Below are 22,511 nucleotides of genomic sequence, written 5' to 3' on the forward strand. Positions count from 1 at the left end.
ACTTTTGACTCAGTTGGTTATGGTATATTTCAAAGACCAAAAAAAAAAAGCACAGAACCCATGTGTATTCTTACTTAAATAAACTCTAGTTCTCACAAGCACTCTCCTCGCTTATCTTAAAGAAAACGGAAAAGTCTAAAGACATCTGCCCGACTTGAACAGGACCTTACAATGTATGTTAATGCTCAGTTACTCCGGGGCGTGTAGAAAAAGGGCACCCTCCACGACTGGTGCCCTTCGGAACTTTTATGTCCATCCAGTCCTGACAGAGGAGCACCAGTCTCACCCAGGAGAAGGGGCCTCTCAGAATGGCTATCACCGTTTTGGTTACACCATGTGCAAGAAGAAGCTGCAAGTACAGACAAGCCCAACACAACATGCCGACCCACCATAATGTTCAGTGTGAATAGAAACAGTGCTCCTAGGATCTCTCTCCTAACAGTCTCCCAAAACCACCAGAAGGCCAAAATTAACTGTCTCATTGAGGTAGTGCTACAGACTGGACGTTTGTGTTCCCCTCCAAATTTGTGTGTTGAAACCTGATCCCCGATGGGATGGGATGGAGTGGGGGCTTTCGGAAGTGGTTAGGTGATGAGGGTGGAGCCCTCATGAATGGGATTAGTACTATTATAAAAGAGACCCCAGAGCACTCACTTGCCCCTCCTAGCATGTGAGGACACAGCAAAAAGAAGGCTGTCTGAATCAGGAAGCAAGCCCTCACCAGATACTGAATCAGCCACCGCCTTGATCTTGAACTTTCCAGCCTCCAGAACCATAAGAAACAAATTCCTATTGTATACAAGGCACCCAGTCCATGGTTATTTTGTTATAGCAGCTTAAGCAGACTAAGACAAAGGGAATGGGAAAAGCTGAATTCAGTCCCATTATTTCTTACCTGTGTGAATTTGGATAGTGACAACTCATGTCTCATGGAAGACAATACTGTGAAAATGTCAATGCTACCCAACGTGATCTACAGTTTCACTGTAACCCTGTCAAAATTCTAATGATACATTTTTGCAGAAATAGAAAAATCCATTCTAAAATTCATATGGAATCTCAAAGGACTCCAAATAACCAAGACAATCTTTAAAAAGAACAAAGCTGGAAGACTCACACCTGATTTTGAGACTTACTACAAAGCCCCACTAACAAATTCGTGTGGTACTGACATAAAGAGAGACATATAGGTCAATGGAATAAAACAGAGAGCCCAGAAATAAGTCCTCACATATGCGGTCAAATTATTTCCTAAAAGGGACCATGCAAAAGCAGAAAGGACAGTCTTTTCAACAAATGGTGCTAAGAAAACTGGATATCCACATGCAAAAGAATGAAGCTGAACTCACCTAACACAACACACAAAAATTAACTCAAATGAGCCAAAGACCTACAACTATAAATCTCTTAGAAGAAAACATAGGGAAAAACTTTCACATCATTGGGTTTGGCAATGATTTTTTAGCTATGACACCAAACACACCAGCAACGAAAGGAAAAATTGGCAAATTAGACCTCATGAAGTTTGTGCATCAAAAGGCACTATCAACAGGGTAAAAAAGGCAACCCACATGATAGCAGAAAATATTTGCAATTCATGTATCTGCTAAGGGACAAATATTCACACTAATAGACAGAGAAATCCTAAAATGCAATGTAAAAAAAACCCCACCACCAACCTGATTCAAAAGTGATCAAAAGACTTGAATAGACAGTTCTCCAAAGAAGATATAAAATGGCCAATAAACACAGGAAAAAGATGCTCAACATCACTAATTGTAAGGGAGACAGAATTCAAAATGTGCTGGTGAGGATGTAGAGAAAAGGGAACCCTAGTGCACTGTTGGTCGGAACTCAGACCGGCACAACAACTGTGGGAACAGTATGGAATTTCCTCAGAAAATTAAAAATGGAACTGCCTTTTGACCCAGCAGTTCTATTGCTGGGAACATACTCTAGGAATTCCAAAACACCAATTCAAAAGAACTTAATGCACCCAAATGTTCATAGCAGTGTAATTGACAATAGCCAAGTGGTGGAAACAGCCTAAGTGCCTGTCAGTATATGAATGGATTAAAAAACTGTGGTACATTTACACAATGGAATACTATGCAGCAGAAAGAAAAAAGGAATTCCTACCTTTTGCGACAGCATGGATGGAACTTGAGACTATTGTGCTAAGTGAAACAAACCAGTTGGTGCAAGACAAATATCATATGATCTCACTTATAAGAGGAACCTAATGAACAAAATAAACTAACAAGCAAAACAGAACCAGACACATGGAAACATGGAACAGACTGACAGCTACCAGAGAAAAGGGAGTAGAGGAAAAATGGTGGAAAGAAGGAGAAGGGATTAGTCAAAGAACATGTATGAATGACCCACGGACATGGACAACAGCGTGGGGGTTGACTGTGGGAGTGGGGGGTGGGGTGGGCTGGGCAGAGAAGGGCAAAGGGGGACAAACTGTGACAACTGTAATAGCACTAGCAACTTAGAAGCTAGTGCTCACCAAACCCAGGTGTTCTCCACCTGCTAAAACATCAATACCCCCAAACTAGAGCTTTCCCGGTGAAGTAAGGGGGGTTGTTTGGAGCACCAAAGGATCCTTCCCTCTTAAAAGAGCCTGCTTTAAGGAAGTGAAGTGCTCTTTCTCTTATACAACCTGGCATTTAACACATGATCCCACTTACAGTAGTCTGAAATACAGAAATACAGACTTTGCAAGGCACACCACGACTGACTATAAAAGAGGGGAGGGCATCACCATAGAGTCAACGGCAATCACACTGGGGAGCTGATTTTTTTTTTTAGTTTTCAAAAAGATGAATCACAGAATTACTTTAATTGAAAACAAATGAAGTACTAAGAAAAGATGCAGCAAAAAAGAAATCTGAAATAGTAATGCCAAGACTTTCTTGCTCAAAGGGATTGCCCTTCTTATTCTCCTGGCTTCCTTGAAGGATTACACACCCCACACTCCGATGGATAATGGAAAACACAGGATTGTTAACAATGGAAGAAAATACCTTGATCAGATGGGAGTTTTCACTTATTAGTAGCTTAAACTGCTGAGGAAATGCTATTAATATATAATAGCTAATTCATAAGAACAAGATTAATTTTAGATTGAAAAACCCCTGATTTTTCTACACATGATGTCTACTAATAAGGAAAACAATCTCAGTTTCTACTTGGACTATATGTAATCAATAGGAAATAGAAAATATTTCTTCCATACAGGAAGAGTTAAGACCCCAAAAGCTGGCAATACATTATTTACAATTGCCAAGATATGGAAGCAGCCCAAGTGTCCATCAATAAATAAGTGGATAAAACAACTATAGGACATTTATACAATGAAATTCTATTCCACCATAAAAAAGATGAAAACTTTACCCTTTGCAACAGTATGGATGGAGCTGGAGAGCATTATGCTGAGTAAGACAAGCGAATCAGAGAAAGACAAATACCATATGATTTCACTCCTATGTGGCATCTAACAAACAAACTGAACTAACACGCAAAACAGACTCATAGGTGGAGAGTAGTTGACAGCTAGTGGAGAGGGGGTGTTTGGGGGGTGGAGGGACTGAGCAAAAAGGAAAAGGACTCATGGACATGGACAACAGTGTGGTGATTGCTGGGAGGAGGGAGGTATAAGGGGACTAAATGGTAATGGAAAAATATAATAAAGATTATGTATTTCTTTAAAAGGTGGCAATAAAGCCAAGTGCCATATATGAAAGCCTATTTGCTCGTTATACTGAGAAGATGAAGACCCCTTTCCCCACCCGTCCCGCAGCTAGTAGTGCACAACTCATGACAGAAGTTCCAACCTGTACACCCAACCCAGAGTCTGCACAGGGAGCAATGTTACAGNTGTGGTGATTGCTGGGAAGAGGGAGGTATAAGAGGACTAAATGGTAATGGAAAAATATAATAAAGATTATGTATTTCTTTAAAAGGTGGCAATAAAGCCAAGTGCCATATATGAAAGCCTATTTGCTCGTTATACTGAGAAGATGAAGACCCCTTTCCCCACCCGTCCCGCAGCTAGTAGTGCACAACTCATGACAGAAGTTCCAACCTGTACACCCAACCCAGAGTCTGCACAGGGAGCAATGTTACAGAATAGGGACCTTCCACAATGTACACTCTGGTGACAGCACTTTCTAGAAAAACAATGTTTCTGCGGCAGCAAGAGAAGCAGGATCACTTGCAAAGTCCAGGCACCACTGACGGCCAGCCCTGTTTGCACTGCAAGGCATGTCAAGTGCTTGCTGGTGGCAGCAGCAGTGACCTCAGTGGGTCGGCTCTGTGGCATGATTTTGGCCATTATGTTTGAGTAGGAAGCCCAAACCTGATTCTAGAGCTCTTGGGGAGATTCTGTATGCTATCCATCATCCTTTCAATAACACTTAGCCCCAATTTCTCTACCAGTAAAAGAGTGGTAATACTATATACCTTAAAGGTGACTAAGATAATGAAATGAAATAATATACAGGTGGGGCAAAAGTAGGTTTATAGTTGTGAGTACGTGAAACATTTATTCTTGTATTGTTTATTAATTATTATATTATTTTCCATGCAAACAACTATAAACCCACTTTTGCCCCATTCTGTATTGTAAAGCCCCTTGTAAACAATAAGCTACATATTATTATAATTTTCTAAAATTTAACTATTGTCAGTCACTATATAAACTCATTTGACACTACATAGACTCACTATATATACTCATTTTACATTTCGAATAAGAAAAACACTAGCTAGCATTAATAATGGCACTTTCTCAGCCCAGCACTATGCAAAACATAGTACATATTTTATCTTGTGACTCAGGAGGCATTTCATTATCTCCTGTACTTAGTAAGGAAAGCAGCATGGTAGTAATAATAATTACGACCACAAATCACAGTGGTGGAAATAAATGTTGGAATTCACAGAAAAAATGCTATAAGATTTTTGGTGACAGAAATATTACTGTAATTAACAACTTAAGGGAGATAACACAGTAGCCAAAACGTGATAGTTCTGGAGTTGCCAATTCTTAAAATTCTAGTGCATATAATCTGACAGCTCACTTGAAGAATTAATTTAAAATACCACTTTACTCTTAATTTATGCTTGAGACAGTGTTGCTTCCTTCAGATTTGGTTTGGAATCTAAATGTTTTCATTTATAATTAAATCTTACTCTTCCTGGGCTGTATCTGTGGAGCACACTTGGTTAACAGTTCATTTGTGGATCTACTGGAGCATCATTTTTGTGTATTATTATTGACATGCTTGCTCTCTCCTCATAAGGAGGGAGCAAGGTCCTTATCATAAAGGACTTGATAAAATCCTGATAAGGTCCTTGAGGGAAAATGACCACATATTTTTATCTCTGGAAGACTCAAGCCACAAAAGTGCCTTATAAACATATACAAAGTAGATCTCCCTAGATGTTCATAGATGCTCTTTCAGATACGAGGAGTGCTTATGTTTGAATGAGTTCTATAAACATACAATTGGTGCCCGCTTGGGCCTTGGCTAAAGATCCCTAATTTCTGAAGGTTCAAGTGCCCAGTTAGTCCATTCCATTTCCTCCAAGCAAAGTTCTGATTTAAATTTATTTCTCACCAGAGCAAGAGACACACATTCTCTTCATATCTCTCCAAAGAAATGAACTCATTCCTGCCTCTAAAGTAAACTTACGTCACCCATATGTGAAGATACGGGCTCTTCTTGTGCAAGTATTGCATGAGACCTTGTCTATAAATCACTTGACTGCAGTCTTTTGAAAAGTCAGCAAAGGCAGTTATGTGAAACTGCAAGATAAAAGTGATACCAAAGGTCAACAAAACCAAGGATTAAACTTTGTTCCTTTTCCCCAGTAACTACATAAAAATACATTCACCACATATTCCATCATCACTCAGTGAAAATTTGATTGGTCTAGAGTAATTAAATCATATATTCAACAAATTCACTACTCAGTCCCTTGACCCTTGGTCTCAAGTTCACTGAGATAACATATCAGAACCCCAGTGTGACCATAAACACACAGATTCCTGTCGCAGGGCTCACAGAACTGGCTCCCACCTTCCAAGTCCCTCAAGCATGTGCGTCACTGACTTCGTTATAGAAGATAACCAGCTTATAAAAATTCAAACTTTTCCCACTATCCCTAAAGCACACAGCTGTGAAAACATCCTCATTTATGAAACACATCAATTGATAATATTCAGAAAAATATTGTGTAATTATTTGTTTCTCTTCTCTCATTCTGTGCTTTAGTTTCCCCAGAGACAGGAAGGAGCACCATCGGGAACTAGGGAGAGATGGGCAATCACAGGAAGGAAACCCTTGGTGCTCCAACCAAGGGAGAGGAGCTGGGATTTAAGAGAAGCAAGCAGAAGCAATAGACTTCCAATATGACACACACCCACCTCCAATGTGATGCACTAACCGAGTAACACAGCGATTTTCACCTGGTGTGCCACAAGAATTTTTAAAACACACAATACCTGACTATTTAGTTAGGGGCACTGACCTCTTTTCCCTTAGTTGTCAAATAAACAAATGGCAACAGCCAACACAACCATAGCTGTCTGTTGTGAATGCCATGTCTTGAACCATAAATATACAGGTTGTGTAATAGAGTTGCACACAACTCTTATTGGTCACATCGCATAATAAGGTTGCATCTGATTGGTTAATTCTTGGTACCAGAAATCCTTAGATACAAGTGCAGACACCTGACTTTTAAAAAAAGTCACTTTGGCCCTGGCTGGTGTGGCTCAGTGGACTGAGTGTAGACCTATGATCCAAAAGGTCGCTGGTTTTATTCCTAGTCAGGGCACATGCCTGGGTTGCAGGCCAGATCCCCAGTTGGGGACGTGTGAAAGGCAACTGATGTTTATCTCACACATCACTCTTTCTCTCCCTCTTCCTCTCTCTCTAAAAATAAATAAACAAACAAACAAAATCTTTCTTAAAAAGTCACTTTGGAGCAAAAAGGGTATGTAATAACTATTATTATCTTTTGTAAATCAATCAAAACTATACCTAATTTTTGTCAGATCTGCAAAAAATATATTTTTTGGTGTGCTGCAGAATTTTAGTAATCAGTTAATGTGTGTCATGAGATGAAAAAGGTTGAAAATCACTGGTGTAATCCAAAGACAGGAACATCTTTAGAACAGAAATACATTTGATTTTATGACACTGATGTAAGTAACTTATGGGGACAGACTTGCAAACTGGTTACATATACAGATTTTAGATTAGACCTGGTTTAAATGCTGGCTCTGCCTTTAAAAGCTGTGTGGCAGGAAGGGTCTTTAACCCTTGCTGAACCTCAGCATCTTCATCTGCTAAATGAGAAGAATGCCCACCCTGAGAAGTCGAACAGGGATTAACAAGGTAATATAACACTTTTGTGTTAAAAAAAAAAGGGTGGGGGGAGGAGGAGGGAAAGTAGAAGAAAAAGATAGGAAAAAAGAAAGAAGCATAAAGGTGGTTGTTATTAGGTATTACTAGTGGGAAAGCGGGCTGTGTACCCCAAAACCACCACTTACATGCAATGTCTAAAAATGTAATAAAGTAAGTAGTACGTAAAAGCATTCTGGAACTTTTCTGTCCACCAAGTATAAAAATGGGTGGAAAGTTTTTCTATCTGACCCATTTTCACATGCATAGTGTTTACTATAAAGACAAGAAAAAGCTAAATTATACCTCCGAGGGAAACAAAAACTAAAAGGAGGTAAAATGTACATTTGTTTTCATGTTAATTTTAGTTGAAACTAGCAGACAATTATATAAAGGTGAAACATTTCCAGAATTATTTTTAGGGAGCCTTTCATTAAAAATGCAAACAGTAAGACTCACAGACACGAACAGCAGTGTGGTGACTGCTGTGGGGAGGGGGTCTAAGGGGACTAAATGGTCATGGGAAAAATAAAGTAAAGATTAAACTTTAAAAAAAAATGAAAGTTATAGAAACATCAAACTAATCAAACTGACTCACTAATCAAAGCTGTCCAATAAAGGAACAGATTGTCCTTGATGACAATGAGCTGCTTGGGATTAGATACTCAGCAAGTCAAGGCTGGAAGTCTGCCTACTCTGATGAGCCACTCTACAAAACACACAATTCGGGACCTGCGAGTAGCAGACTGTATGATAAACTGCGACAGTCCCTTCCAATTGTAAGTTTCTATGCTCTTTGAACACCACAATGCACAATGCACAACCGACTCTCTGGCACCAATGTTAGGGGAGAGTTCACCTCCAACTTGTCCCTACTAAAAGAAGGGCCTCCAAATTCAGTTAAGAGACAGATTTCTCACATCGAGAAGCTGAGTTAATAGATCTCATGACTCTCAAAACCTTATTATTTTCCTCTCTCCTGACTGCTTTTTTCCCTAGATGCCTTTCTTATAATCTTTTCAATCGAATTCCATAAATATTTACTGACCTCTTCTAGAAATCCATCCAAAAGGAACAAAGTGAAACTCAAAAGAATATTTATACACCAAGATTGTTTACCCCAGCATTATTTTAATACCCAAAATGTCCTCCAGGGGGAGAATTACTATATCACTATATAATACACTTATACAAAGAAATGTTATGTGGCTATTAAAAATGGTGTTTTCAAACAATATCCAATGATATCAGAAATGCTATAATATAATAAGTAAAATATGATATGAGACAAATTCATCATGGTTTGAAATCCAAAGTATACATATTTCATGTATGTGCTTAACTTAGAACTAAGTACATAGCAAAATGTTAACAGTGGCTATGTCTAGGTGGTAGGATTTTAACATTCTTTTTTAAAACTCTGCTTTCCAGAGCTCTGCTTCTAGGGCACTCACAGCTCTCAGCACCCGGCCCAGCTGCTTTCAAAATGTCTACTGTTCACAAAATTCTGAGCAAGCTCAGCTTGGAGGGTGATCACTCCACACCTACAAATGCGTACGGGTCGGTCAAAGCCTACACCAACTTTGATGCCAACCAGGATGCTCTGAACATCGAAACAGCCATCAAGACCAAAGGTGTGGATAAGGTCATCATCGTCAACATTCTGACCAACCACAGCAATGAGCCGAGACAGGATATTGCCTTTACCTACCAGAGAAGGACCAAAAAGGGACTTCCATCAGTGCTGAAGTCAGCCTTGTCCGGCCACCTGGAGACGGTGATTCTGGGCCTATTGAAAACACCTGCTCAATATGATGCTTCTGAGCTGAAGGCCTCCATGAAGGGGCTGGGGACTGATGAGGACTTTCTCATTGAGATTATCTGCTCAAGGACCAACCAGGAGCTGCAGGAAATTAAGAGTCTACAAGGAAATGTACAAGACTGACCTGGAGAAGGACATTATTTCCGACACATCTGGTGACTTCCATAAGCTGATGATTGCTCTCACCAAGGGTAGAAGAGCAGAAGATGGCGCTGTCACTGATTATGAACTGACTGTCCAGGATGCCCGGGATCTCTATGATACTGGAGTGAAGAGGAAAGGAAGTGACGTTCCCAAGTGGATCAGCATCATGACCGAGGAGAGCGTGTGCCACCTTCAGAAAGTATTTGAAAGGTACAAGAGCTACAGCCTTTATGACATATTGGAAAGCATCAAGAAGGAAGTCGAGGGAGACCTGGAAAATGCTTTCCTGAACCTGGTCCAGTACATCCAGAACAAGCCCCTGTATTTTGCTGACCAACTGTATGACTCCATGAAGGACAAGGGGACATGCGACAAGGTCTTGATGAGAATCATGATCTCCTGCAGCAAGGTGGACGTGTTGAAAATCAGGCCTGAATTCAAGAAGTACGGCAAGTCCCTGTACTATTACATCCAGCAAGACACCACAGGTGACTACCAGAAAGTGCTGCTATACCTGTGTGGTGGGGACGACTGAGGCAGGAGACAGCTTGAGCATCCAGCTAACGATTCTAGAAAATCTGCTTGCGACTAATAGGCCCCAGTGCTCATCCCCACGAGGGTGATGTTAGCATTGGTCCTGCCCCACCTTATTTCAGTCACCCAAGCATTGCCTGGCTTTCCCAGCTAGTTTCTCCTTTTAGCCAAAGAAATGAACATTCCCAGGAGTTGGAAGTTAAATCTATGATGTGAAACACTTTGCCTCTTGTGTATTGTGTCATAAACAGATGAATAAACTGAATTTTTACTAAAAAAACAACAACTCCGCTTTCCAAATTATCTAAAACAATCACAATCACTCTATTTCATAAAAGAAAAAACATTATTTAAAAAAACAAATATGAGCAAACAATGCTAGGCTATAGAAATCTTGGATTTGTAACTCAAAATGAAAACAATTCCTTTAAAAGGAGAAAGCTTGGTGTAAAAAATATACCGGTTTGCATCCGACTCTACATTTGAGATAGTTGCTAAGCACAGTGCTGACTTTACATTAGTCAGTGGACAAGGAACAGCTGGGACAATATCCAGTTTTATTGAGGATACAGAACAACAGGAACTCATATACAGCCAGTAAGGTCATAAATCAGCACAACCACTCCAAAGAGCAATTTTACTGTCTCTAGTAAAACTGAAAATACATGGGCCTTATCAGACAGCAATTTATTCCTAATGACATACCCTAGAGAAAACTCTCATACACGTGCACAAGAAGACATGTATAAGGATGCCCACTGCACACTGTTTAAGAATGAAAAATTTAAAACAACTCAACATTAACCATAAAATAGTCATTTAGTGGAATACTATACAACAGTGAAAAATGAGGCATATATAGACATGGGTAAATTTCAAAACTATAAGCCAAAAAAAGAAAGCTAGAGAAATATATGAAAGATGGATACAGTAGAATGCAATTTGTATAAAGTCAAACACATAAAAATATTAGACATTGTTTAGAGATACAAGAGTATGTAGTAAAGTCGTGAAAAATATTCATGGCCATGATAAAGCTCAGTCAGATCAACGATTCCCTGAAAATAGGAAGGGAGAAGTGCTAGGGAAGGTTACAAAAGGGTGGCAGGGGGGCCTTAAATGTATTTGAAATGTTTTTCTTCTAGGGTCAAAAGAAAAAAAATCTGAAGCAAATATGGCAAAATATTAAAATTTGACAAAATTGGTAGCTGAAGATTCCGGTGTTTGCTATTTTTGCAAAATGCTCAGATATTCCAAATGAAAAAGGAAATTTTAGGTGGCAGCTGGCAATCTCTGTTGAGGGCAAGGCTCTGTCCGCAGCAGTAATTCTTAAATTCTTTTGAGTCTGAGACCCCTTTGCAAACCTCAGGGAAGCTATGGTCTCGATTTCCACAGAATTCATCATTCCACAGAATTCACCACTCCACCCTCAGCCACCTAAGGAGACACTCGGGAAAACTTAAACTCTCTCTTTGCTTTGTGGTCGACCATGGTAATTCCTACTGATGCTGAGATGTAGCAGACCTCGCCCATTGGGGAGGGAGCAATGTCCTGGCTGCTCAGAAAGGTCGCCTGTGACAGAAACATGACTCGCAGTGAAGACGGATTGTCAGTGTTTGACAGCCAGTGAGAAGGCTAAGATAAAAACCGGGTGACACACACTGAACTGAATGTCTTTAGACTAATTAAAAAGGTCTAGGGAAATATTAAAAGAAATGTTCTTACACTTAATTAACTAAGCCTTGGTGTAAAACCAAGGTGTAAGTTAAGCTGTGACTGATAATGAAGATGAAACAGATTTGTGTTCCTATTTCTTAACACTTCCCTCTATTTTCACATCTTATTTAATAACATTGAATTTGGCTAATTTTATGCTAATATTTAGCTAATGTTCATGCTTAGCTTCTCTAATAAAGCACTGTATTATTTTCAGAAACTCCAAATGAACAAAAAAAAAATGACACTTTTAGGTAGTGACTCAGTTAGCAAAATCGGAGGAAAATGGCTGTTGAGACCAAGAAGCCATAATGAAAGCAACAGCTGACGCTACATCAAAATTGCTGGCCATGGATCTAGGAGACAGTCTTTCGAAGGCAAGGCTTAAATATCAAAACTACAAAAGCACAGTAAATACTATAAGTCAACATTTTTAGTATATTTTATTGATTATGCTATTATAGTTGTCCCATTTCCCCCGCTTTATTCCCCTCCGCCCTGCGCACCCCCTCCCACCCACATTCCCCCGCTTTAGTTCATGTCCATGGATCAAACATGTAAGTTCTTTGGCTTCTACATTTCCTATACTATTCTTAATCTCCCCCTGTCTATTTTCTACTTAGCAATGATGCTATTTATTCTACCTTTTCCTCCTCTCTCCCCGTCCCACTCCTGTATTGATAACCCTCCATGTGATCTCCATTTCTCTGGTTCTGTTCCTGGTCTAGTTGTTTCCTTAGATTGTTTTTGTTTTTGTTTTAGATGCGGTTGTTAATAATTGTGAGTTTGCTGTCATTTTACTGTTTATATTTTTTAATCATCTTTTTCTTAGATAAATCCCTTTAACATTTCATATAATAAGGGCTTGGTGATGATGAACTCCTTTATCTTGACTTTATCTGGGAAGCACTTTATCTGCCCTTCCATTCTAAACGAAAGCTTTGCTGGATAGAGCAATCTTGGATGTAGGTCTTTGAATTTCATGACTTGGAATCCTTCTTTCCAGCCCCTTCTTGCCTGTAAGGTCTCTTTTGAGGAATCAGCTGACAGTCTGATGGCAACTCCTTTGTAGGTGACTCTCTTCTTTTCTCTTGCTGCTTCTAGGATTCTCTCCTTATTTTTAATCATGGCTAATGTAATTATGATGTGCCTTGGAGTGTTCCTCCTTGGGTCCAACTTCTTTGGGACTCTCTGAGCTTCCTGGATTTCCTGGAAGTCTATTGCCTTTGCCAGATTAGGGAAGTTCTCCTTCATTATTTGTTCAAATACATTTTCAATTTGTTGCTCTTCCTGTTCTCCTTCTAGCACCCCTATGATTCGGATGTTGGAAAGTTTAAAGATATCCTGGAGGTTCCTAAGCCTCTCCTCATTTTTTTTAATTCTTGTTTCTTCATTCTCTTCTGGTTTAATGTTTCTTTCTTTCTTCTGGTCCACTCCATTGATTAGAGTCCCAGTTTCTTGGGACTATTGGTTCCCTATACATTTTCCTTTATTTCACTTAGCATTGCCTTCACTTTTTCATCTAATTTGTGACCAAATTCAACCAATCCTGTGAGCATCCTGATTACCAGTGCTTTGAACTGTGCATCTGATAGGTTGGCTGTCTCTTCGTCACTTAGTTGTATTTTTTCTGGAGCTTTGATTTGTTCTTTCATCTGTGCCACTTTTTTTCTATCTCCCTCTGGGTGCCTGCTATGTGTGAGAGGTGGAGCCTTAGGTGTTCACCCAGGCAGGGCAACCCACATCGCTGGGTTGTGGGGGAGGGGTCAGAGAGGGAACAATGGCACCTGCTCCGCTCTCTGCCGGATTTCAGTCACTTCCCCTGCTACCCACAAGAAAGTGGGCCCTTCTGGTGCTGATTCCTAGGGGGGTTGGCTTGTGTACTAGGACCCTGTGGGTCTCTCCAACAAACTTTCCTGTGAGGCTGGGAGTTTCTCCCACTGCCTCAACCCCCACAGGTGTTTTCATTCAGTGGTTTGTGGCTTTATCTCCCCAGTGGAACTCTGGGTTGTGCGGTCTGTCTTGCTCCCCAGTTGTTTCTCCCAGTTTATCTGCATATGAATGTAGGACTGCCTGCTCCACCAGCTGTCACCTTGCCAGTTCCTCCTACTGGTGCCTTGCTGGCCAGCTGCAGCCTTGTGGGCCCCCCACGCCACAATCCCCTGCTTTGCTGGGTCTGTCAGCTGCCACCTTGCTCCGCCACCCCCTCCTCCACTTCCATTTCACTTTGAGTCTGCTCTGCTGGCTGTCCATCTCCACCCCTCCTACCAGTCTGGATGGGTGTTTCTTCTTTAACTCCTTGGTTGTCAGACTTCCATACAGTTCGATTTTCTGTCAGCTCCGGTTGCTTTTTGTTTTTAAAATTGTTGTTGTCCTTCTTTTGGTTGTGAGAGGAGGTGCAGTGTGTCTACCTACACCTCCATCTTGGACAGAAGTAATTCAAGATTCTACGTGAAGGTCTTTAACTGATTTGATTATCTCCAACAGGTTTTCCCCCTGAAAGTTCTAGATCTGTAATGCACTAAATTGCCCCAGCACTAGTAACACTGTGAGCTTAACAATGCCATGTAACATCTCCAATTGCTTTCTTATGGCCTTTATTACCTCCATGCCTGCCATCTTCATACACCAATCCAAATCCTGTCTTCACACATGCCTCTGCCCCCACCTTATCTCCTAGCCCTGCCTCTCCTCCTGGACACTTGCTGCCTCTGGAGAAAAAGGAACCACCAGCAGATAGGAGACTGGGGAAACGCTAGCAGGCTAGTTAAGGAACCACTTCCACCTCACCCTTTCCTTTTCTGGCAAGGTCCTTCCGTGCCATCCAGCTTTCCAACTGCTTTTCCCAATAGTGGACTTTTTAAAAAATGAAATCTCTTCTGAATGAAAGCTATAAATGCATAATTTCCTGAACCTTCCCAGACCTTATGCAAAACAAGCAGTAAAGAAAACTGTGCTGCTTAATAATGCTGAAAAGCACACACTGGTTTTAGGTCCGCCCCATCTGGGGGCGGATTTGGAAGAGTGGGGCCTCTCTGGCGTCAGAAACTGGAGGCACTAGTGATACTTAGTGGAAAAGGATGCTGATCATCCTCCAGCACACAGGGCAGTCCCATACGACGAAAAATGGTCTACCCCCAGCCCACTCCAACACCCTTGTCACGTAACACTGGACCACAGACATTCACTGAGCCAGATAACTCTCCCTAATTTCAATAACCAACCGGCTAACCTCAACATTTCCTGGCTTTTAGGAATATGTAAAATTGGCCATCAGGTTGCCCACATTCCCAATGCTGCACAAAATTCTTGGGGGCAGGGGGCACAGGTGGTGGCACGCCGTTCACATGGTCTGCAGTATTACCTTCCGGAGTCCGGAAATCCTAACTTAAAATGACTGTCTTGAGTTTGGTGTCACTGTGTTTTAGAGACTTCACTCCTACTTGATACAGCACTCGACTGAGCCAAAACAGCTACAGGGGCCATTCCTCCCTGAAAACGTGTCAAGGCGGTTACATAACCCTCCACAGGGATCAGCGCACAGGGCTGGGGAGGGAGTGTAGGAGGAGCCCAGTAAACATCTCTCCCCTTCATCACTTCATGTTCCAGCTCAGATTCCTCCTAACAAAACAAACATGGCTTTTATATCAGAGTAATTCTTTTGTAGCAAGCAACTCATTCTAACATTCCTTCTGCTTTTTTTCTCCATAATTCTTTAACCTTTGCCTGCAATTCCTCTTCCCCGCCATGTTGTACTATTTGTATGGGGAAAAAAATTGAGTTGCTTCTTGCCAAGTGTGACATCAACTCATTCTTATTTAGTGATGTCCAGCAAGAACTTGCTCTCCCAAAACGTTTGCTAGTTTTGAAGCAACAAGATTATGAACTGCATTTTGTTTCCCCTGCCTTGCTTTTGATGGATTAGTGCACCTTCTGAAACAAATGATGTCACACCTCATTTCTATGACCCAAAGGCACGACCCATGTATGTATGAAAGATCTTTTCAAACAGCTTCAGGAAGACAAAGTATTACCTCTGTTACTAAAAGGGAACAGATAACATGATAATGAGGTAACTTGATAACTAAAGCTCCCTGAAAAAGATACCTCTCAGTAACAAGAAAGAGCTATCAATATTAAAGAAAACGCAAGCCCAAAATTCTATTCTAGGTGAAGAACTTTTGTTACTTAGGAAGAAAAAAGGAGGAAGAAATATGAGTGACCTTTAAAATAGTTAACCAGACATATTACACTACTTTGTGCTTAACATCTCTTTGGCAAAGTGCTACTTTACTTTATGAATAATTTTGGAAAGCCAACAATTTTATTCTACCTATAAAATAAGCTAAAATTCAGGTTAGCTTCTTGGAAAAACTGGTGCTGGTGTTTTTAATATGTGTCCAACTATGATGGAACTACTGAGCTATGGCAGGTACTAATCCTTCTTCCTGAAACGTTCTGTAAAACCCTTTCCATTCCACTACTCCGTTAATTAAAAGGCACAATTGGAAACAGTATTACTCCCTAGTGCTCCTTCCTTCAGGGGAGAGTACCAACAAACCACACTTAATTATCAGAATGCATTAGTTACAACAAGAACAACAAAAAATATTATTGCAAAGCTATAAAATGAAAATAGTAAAATAAGGATGGTATATAAAAACATAAAATGTTGCATCTAATGACTTTTAAATTGATTTGAATCAATATTTAAATAGCTAGTAATCACTATGATTTTCAAGTCAAACTGTTAGAATTCACTGAAAAGCTTGTTGATCATGTCCCAGATTCTATATTCAATTAAGACAAATGTATATTCTTATTTTTATCTCCTTGCTACCTAAAGATAACCTACTGCTTTTCAAACCTAATATATTTCAGAAAATTTTCCATATCAGTACACCTCCTCTCATTTTTTATTATCTGCATAGCAGTATCCTACTGAGCGGCTGTATCTTTGTTTAAAAAAACTGGGTTGTTTCCAACCTTTTATTTTTCCAAACATTGTGGCAATGAATTAATGGTGTATATAAATATACATACATGGGTGGACAAAAAGTAGGTTTACAGTTGTAATACAAAAAAATAATATAACAACTAAGCAATAATAATACAAAAAACCTGTGTTTCACATATTCACAACTGTAAACCTACTTTTGCCCGCCCCTAGAATGCATCAGGTAGGCCAGGTGCGGGTCGGTCCTGGGCATGAGTGCCCAATGCTGTCACATCCCAGTACTGGATGACCAGGACGGCACTGAGGAACCTCATCCACGTAGAAAATCTTTTGTGATGACTCTAACATTTTACTGGCTCATTTTCTATAATGTCAAGGCAATGCCCAGAAGTCTTAAAGGAGACAGCTAGTTCTGTTTGAGGGCTTCCAAATTCCTTAGAGATGCAAGGCTTAAAAACTAGGAGAGGAAAAAGAAAACGTATACATTCCAGGGGAACTGCAACTACAGAACAAAAGCAAGTGCAAAAAGTTTGTTGAAAAAAATAAGAAAATCATAGGTTTGTACTTCTGTGTATGTGTGTGTGTGTGTGTGTGAAGTCAGCCTGAAAAAGAAAAAAGAAAAGACCTAGAAAGTTATAATTAGAGAAAATTGCTCAGGTGACTTCATCCCACCCACATGCTTTTGATTTTCAGAAAGTATGATGAGCGCTTTTTAAGTTAGTGTTCCGGAAAGGCTGCAGCTGTTCTGCACAGATTTTACATGCTCAGTTAAGAATATTATTTTATCAACATAAAGGTTAATGGCTTCTAAATGAGGGTAGCAATTTCCAACATGAGTACTATAAATTCATACTGGTATTTGCTCTGTTTAAAGATACAGTCCCAGAAGGATAAATTGGTCCTTGGCCTGAACAGTGAAATAATAATACAAAGATTCATAATTCCTTTCGATTCCCACCCAAGATTTTTAGCTGGCCCTTTATAAAACACCACATCTGTGTTTAAGCACATCAGCACGACGGTATTTGCCATGACTGTAATATTGCATTCAACAGATCCACCGCAAACCAAGTCAGGAAGACAGCAAACTTCAGAAGACACCTCTCCCTCCCATTACTTACACTCCCTACCCCACCCTGGCCCAGCACTCCTGCTGGTCCTTGGTGACCAGAGGGGTGCCATACCGGTGCAGCACTGAAATGACTCCTACCAGCTGCGGGTTTGCAGGGCCATTTAAAAAATTAATCTCCCCTTTCCAATTCTGCTATTATTCTGCTCCCCGAGCAAGAAACCCTATAGCTGCTTCCATTTCTTTTATTTCTTACACCCAATCTGTGAAGTCCTGTTATCTCTTCCTTGAAAGTGTCTCTTAAAATTTGCTCTTCCTTCCACCACCCTCACCTCAGTCCAGACTTTCACCAGCTCATCAATAGAAAACTACAAGTCTCCTAGCCGGTGTGCCCACATCAGGCCACTGTCCTATCAATAATCCAAAACCACAGCTATCAATGTGTTGATACCTTGCTCCCTATCGCAAAAGACATAAAACTATATTGCTTCTTACACCAGCACTTCCAAACTCACTTCCCTGGCTTTCAAGAGCATCCATGATCTGGCCACCACTTAGCTTTCTTACCTCACTCATTACTCCTCCCCGAGATGCACCTTTCTCTTTGGTCAAGCAGGTATCTCACTGTCTCCACCCCACTTCCCCCGAACAGGGCATCCTAAGGCCCACTTTGCTCCTCCTACCCTCCACCCTTCCTCACCCAAGCCACCATATCCCACCCAAATCCTGCTTGTTCTTTTAGGCTTTGCACAATTAATATTCCTCTATATAGTTGTTTTCCACCTCTCCCAGTGTGATGAAAAGAACTGGGTTTAGAATTTGACGGACCTGAGTTTAAATCTCTGTGAGTGTTGAGCAAGTTGTCGAATCCCTCTCATTCTCTTAGCTCAGCATTCTTACTTACATAATGAGAGAGATCTTAAAACCTTCCTCACAGGATTGTTTGGAAGATTTTAAAAGATTCTGCACAGAAAGCAACTGGTGCAGCACTTGGCATACAGTAAACAGGCACTCAACAAATGGTTCACTTTATAACATCAGATAATGGTACATGAGCACTGTGCTTCTAAAATCCTAGGCTTTACATACATTATGATGTTTTGTTCTTTCTACCAGGTTGTAAAACTCAACAGCAAAAATAGTGTCCTATTTAGTTGCATCTCATTTATTTAATAATTTCAACTCACCAGACAGCCAAGAAACAGGGAAAGGCAAATAAAATGGACGACAGGCCACCCAAATAGTTTATTATAAATTCCATGCATTAATGCCAATGTATTTTGGTAACAGGAAGCTCTTCACTCTGCCCCTAAAGGCCTACTGATTTTATTTTGGTTTCCAAGCCTACAGTAACAAATTACAAGGTGATTGTAACTTGCTATCAGGAAGGAAGACAAAAAAATAACTGTACAAAGTAGACACACACAGCTGATCTGTACGAAATTGTAAATGGAACCAAGTCTAGCAACCAAACCTTTTGTGCTAATTGGAGTATGAGCAAGTATAGTTTCAGAGACAAAGTAGCTCGTAGCTCTAATGTTACAAATACAGAGAGAAACATACGAAATTATAACAATGATGGTCTAAGTCCAATGATCATAACTGTTAAGGCTAGAAGGAATTTCTGTACAATTACAGCAATTATATGTTGAGTCCCTAATATGTACCAAATACATACTACATATAACCCCTGGTGCTCACATAAATTAACCCTCTCACTAACTCCCTGAGGTAGATATTAGTATCCTTATTTTATTTATTTTGAAAATAATTATTTTATTGTTGTTCAAGTACAGTTGTGTACATTTACCTCCCTCCACTCCTCCCACCCCAGCCATCCCTACCTCTCTGCCCTCCTTCTATTCCCCCTTGGTTTTGTCCATGTGTCCTTTATAGTTGTTCCTGGAAACCCTTCCCCCCCCTTCCCCCTACCATCCCTTCCCCTCTCCCCTCTGGTTACTGTCAGACTGTTCTTATTTTCAGTGTCTCTGGTTACATTTCACTTGCTTGTTTGTTTTGTTGATTAGGTTCCAGTTAAAGGTGAGATCATACGGTATTTGTCTTTCACCACCTGGCTTATTTCACTTAGCATAATGCTCTCCAGTTCCATTCATGCTGTTGTGAAGGGTAGGAGCTCCTTCTTTCTTTCTGCTGTGTAGTATTCTATTGTGTGAATGTACCATAGTCTTTTGATCCATTCATTTAGTGATGGGCACTTAGGCTGCTGCCAGCATTTAGCTATTTGTAAATTGTGCTGCTATGAACACTGGGGTAAGGATGACATGCAAATTAGTACCCTTATTTTACCGATGAGGAAAATGGGGCTCAGAACTGTTAAGTGACTAGCCCAAGATCAAATGGCCAATATGTGACATTTTCCATCCCTGAACTAACTCCAAACTTTGTGCTTTCCCCCCATTATGCCACACTGTCCCTCCACATGCTTATGAATTGCAAGAATTGGCTCTAAGTATGGAAAAGGATCCTTCCCATTCTGCTTAAACATATCTAGTAATGGAGAGTTCATTACTTTGAAAGACAGCAGAGTAGTCATGAGCATAGGCTTTTGAGACCACTCAGATATGGGTTAGGAATAGCTGGTGAGCCCTGGCTGGTGTGACTCAGTGGATTAAATGCCGGCCTACAAACTGAGGTCACCGGTTCGATTCCCATCAGGGCACATACCTGAGTTGCAGGCCAGGTCTCCAACTGGGGGCATGCAAGAGGAAACAGAAGGAATGCCCCTCCTTCTGGGGGCATGCTTCTCTCTGTACATGGATGTTTTTCTCCCTTTCTTTCTCCTTCCCTTTCTCTCTCTCTAAAAATGCATAAGTAAAATCTTTAAAAAGAAAACAGCTGTTTAGCTACTTCCTAGCTGCACAACACTGAACAAACTAATTTCTCCAAACAACAGTTTTCTTATCTGTAGAACAGAACTAAAAAGTACCCATATGACAAGGTTGCTGTGTGGATCAAATGTGAGAAAAGTGCTTGGCTCATTGCCTGACACATTGTAATTGCTGAATAATTACCATTAAAATGATTATTACAGAAAGTTCTTTATATCAAACTAAAGTCCACCTCCCAGTAACCTCTCCCCGCTGGCCTCAGTTCTGATCATCAGACTTCACAAAAGTAGATGAAACCCTATATCTATTCAGCAGCCATTTATCTGTATTAAAACACAGATGTGTTCCCCCTAGCCATCTCTTCTCCAACGTCAAAACTCTTATCTGCTCCAAGACTTCTTTACATGAGGTTTCCAGACAATGACCTTCTGGTTAGGCGATTCAGCATATACCCTAGTTTATAAATATCTCCTTAAGCATGACACCCAGCACATTCTCTCAGGTACAGAGTGACCAGTGCCAGGTGCTGTGCCTGAGACTGTTCTTCCACTCTCTGATCTTGGTAGCAATAAAAGCTCCCAGTGAATTGCTGTTGAGCCAATTTTCTCATATTCTGTCCTTATGCAATTGATCATTTTTAATCTAAATATAGGACTTGACATTTATTGCTTTTAAATGTCAATGTGGTCCCAGGCCATTTCAAATCTACTGAGATCATTTTGGACACCAAATCTATCATCCATCATGTTAGAATTCCTTCTAACGTTTCACTATCTGCAAAATGATTAATATGCCTCTACCTCCTTATTTAAGGGCAACCAACAAATCCTTAATGAGTATCAAGTATGTCCAGGGTCCTTTGGTAGGACCTAAGTCAACTGACATAATGTTGAATAAGACAGACATCTAGGTCAGACCCCTATAGCATCTTACTTGTGATCTGTGGGCTTATCTTGAAACATTTTAGTTTGTGAAAGACAAGACTTATGTAGACACAAGATAGTGCACATGTATTTTAAAAGGAAGCAAGCTCTGTAGGTACAAAGAGTTGGAACCAATGGATGGAATGTTTGTTACAGGGATGCCCATTTTGGAATCATCTTCTCTCTTTCAACTGCCCCCCTCTCCCTCTATCACTCCCTGTTTTAATGGGGGTACTTTTTCTTTGTCTAAGCTTCTGCACCTCTTCGGTTCTCCACAATTCATTAAAGATGGCAGTTCAGTAACTTTACTGACAAGTTCTTTCAGCTCCCTGGACTGGAGGGGTGAGGATGGAGTGGAGGGATAGAGATGGGGTGAGGAGACAAGCACCAGAAAACAATATATTTTGACCAACTCACTGCACTTACAATATACTCTATCTGGGATTTTAACTACTCCTTTGTTCTGTCACTAACAGTGAATGATCTTTCCTCTTGACAGAGAATAGGGAAGCAAAGTAAGTGTGCAATAGTTCTGCTCTGCCCTACAGTAGCATCAGCTCAGCTGGCACAAGAGGCTGACTACATCTACTTACTGCTACCTGTGCTCTGAACACAACTTTTTATATTTCTAGGTATTGTTTATGCCTCATACCTCAGAAGCCTCTGTTTATCCTGTTTTCCTATATCCTGATCCTATTCAAGTCCATATCACTCTTTTTATATCTTTATGCCTTTTATACATTTGTTTCTTTCTACTTTTAGGACAGAACCTTTAAAAATTAGAGCATCTGGAATGTTCTCTGCCCAGCCACAGTGACCACTTCAAACATATTACCCTTTTCTTTCTCATCATAATAATTGTGTAAAGGTGTATCATATCAATGGAGAGAAAGTAAAAAAGATGATGAAGGAGATGGTTTGAAGCAAACTTACATTCTTGTCAGTGAACTACTAGAAAGTAAGCTCCGTGAGAGCAAAGATTTAATATTTTGCTAGACTCACTTACTAGGACAGTGCCTAGAGCTCACAATAGCCACTTAAATATCTGTTAAACAAACGGACAATCAAACTCATAA

The 22,511-nt window shown here is 40.4% G+C and overlaps 2 protein-coding genes across 2 annotated transcripts in view; one reads left to right on the top strand and one right to left on the bottom strand.

The window, feature by feature from the left end:
• Positions 1–22,511, bottom strand: part of BORCS5 (BLOC-1 related complex subunit 5) — a 75,866-nt gene that overhangs the window by 30,544 nt on the left and 22,811 nt on the right. The window lies entirely within an intron of this gene.
• On the top strand, positions 8,855–10,194 carry LOC118978432 (annexin A2-like). The gene is given in 2 exon segments (XM_037033891.1): positions 8,855–9,335; positions 9,337–10,194. Coding segments are annotated over 2 exon segments (1,014 nt in total). The 5' UTR covers positions 8,855–8,907; the 3' UTR covers positions 9,923–10,194.

This window comes from Sturnira hondurensis, unplaced genomic scaffold, assembly GCF_014824575.4.
Source record: "Sturnira hondurensis isolate 20B ecotype Veracruz unplaced genomic scaffold, ASM1482457v3 Scaffold0021795, whole genome shotgun sequence".
NCBI lineage: Eukaryota > Metazoa > Chordata > Mammalia > Chiroptera > Phyllostomidae > Sturnira > Sturnira hondurensis.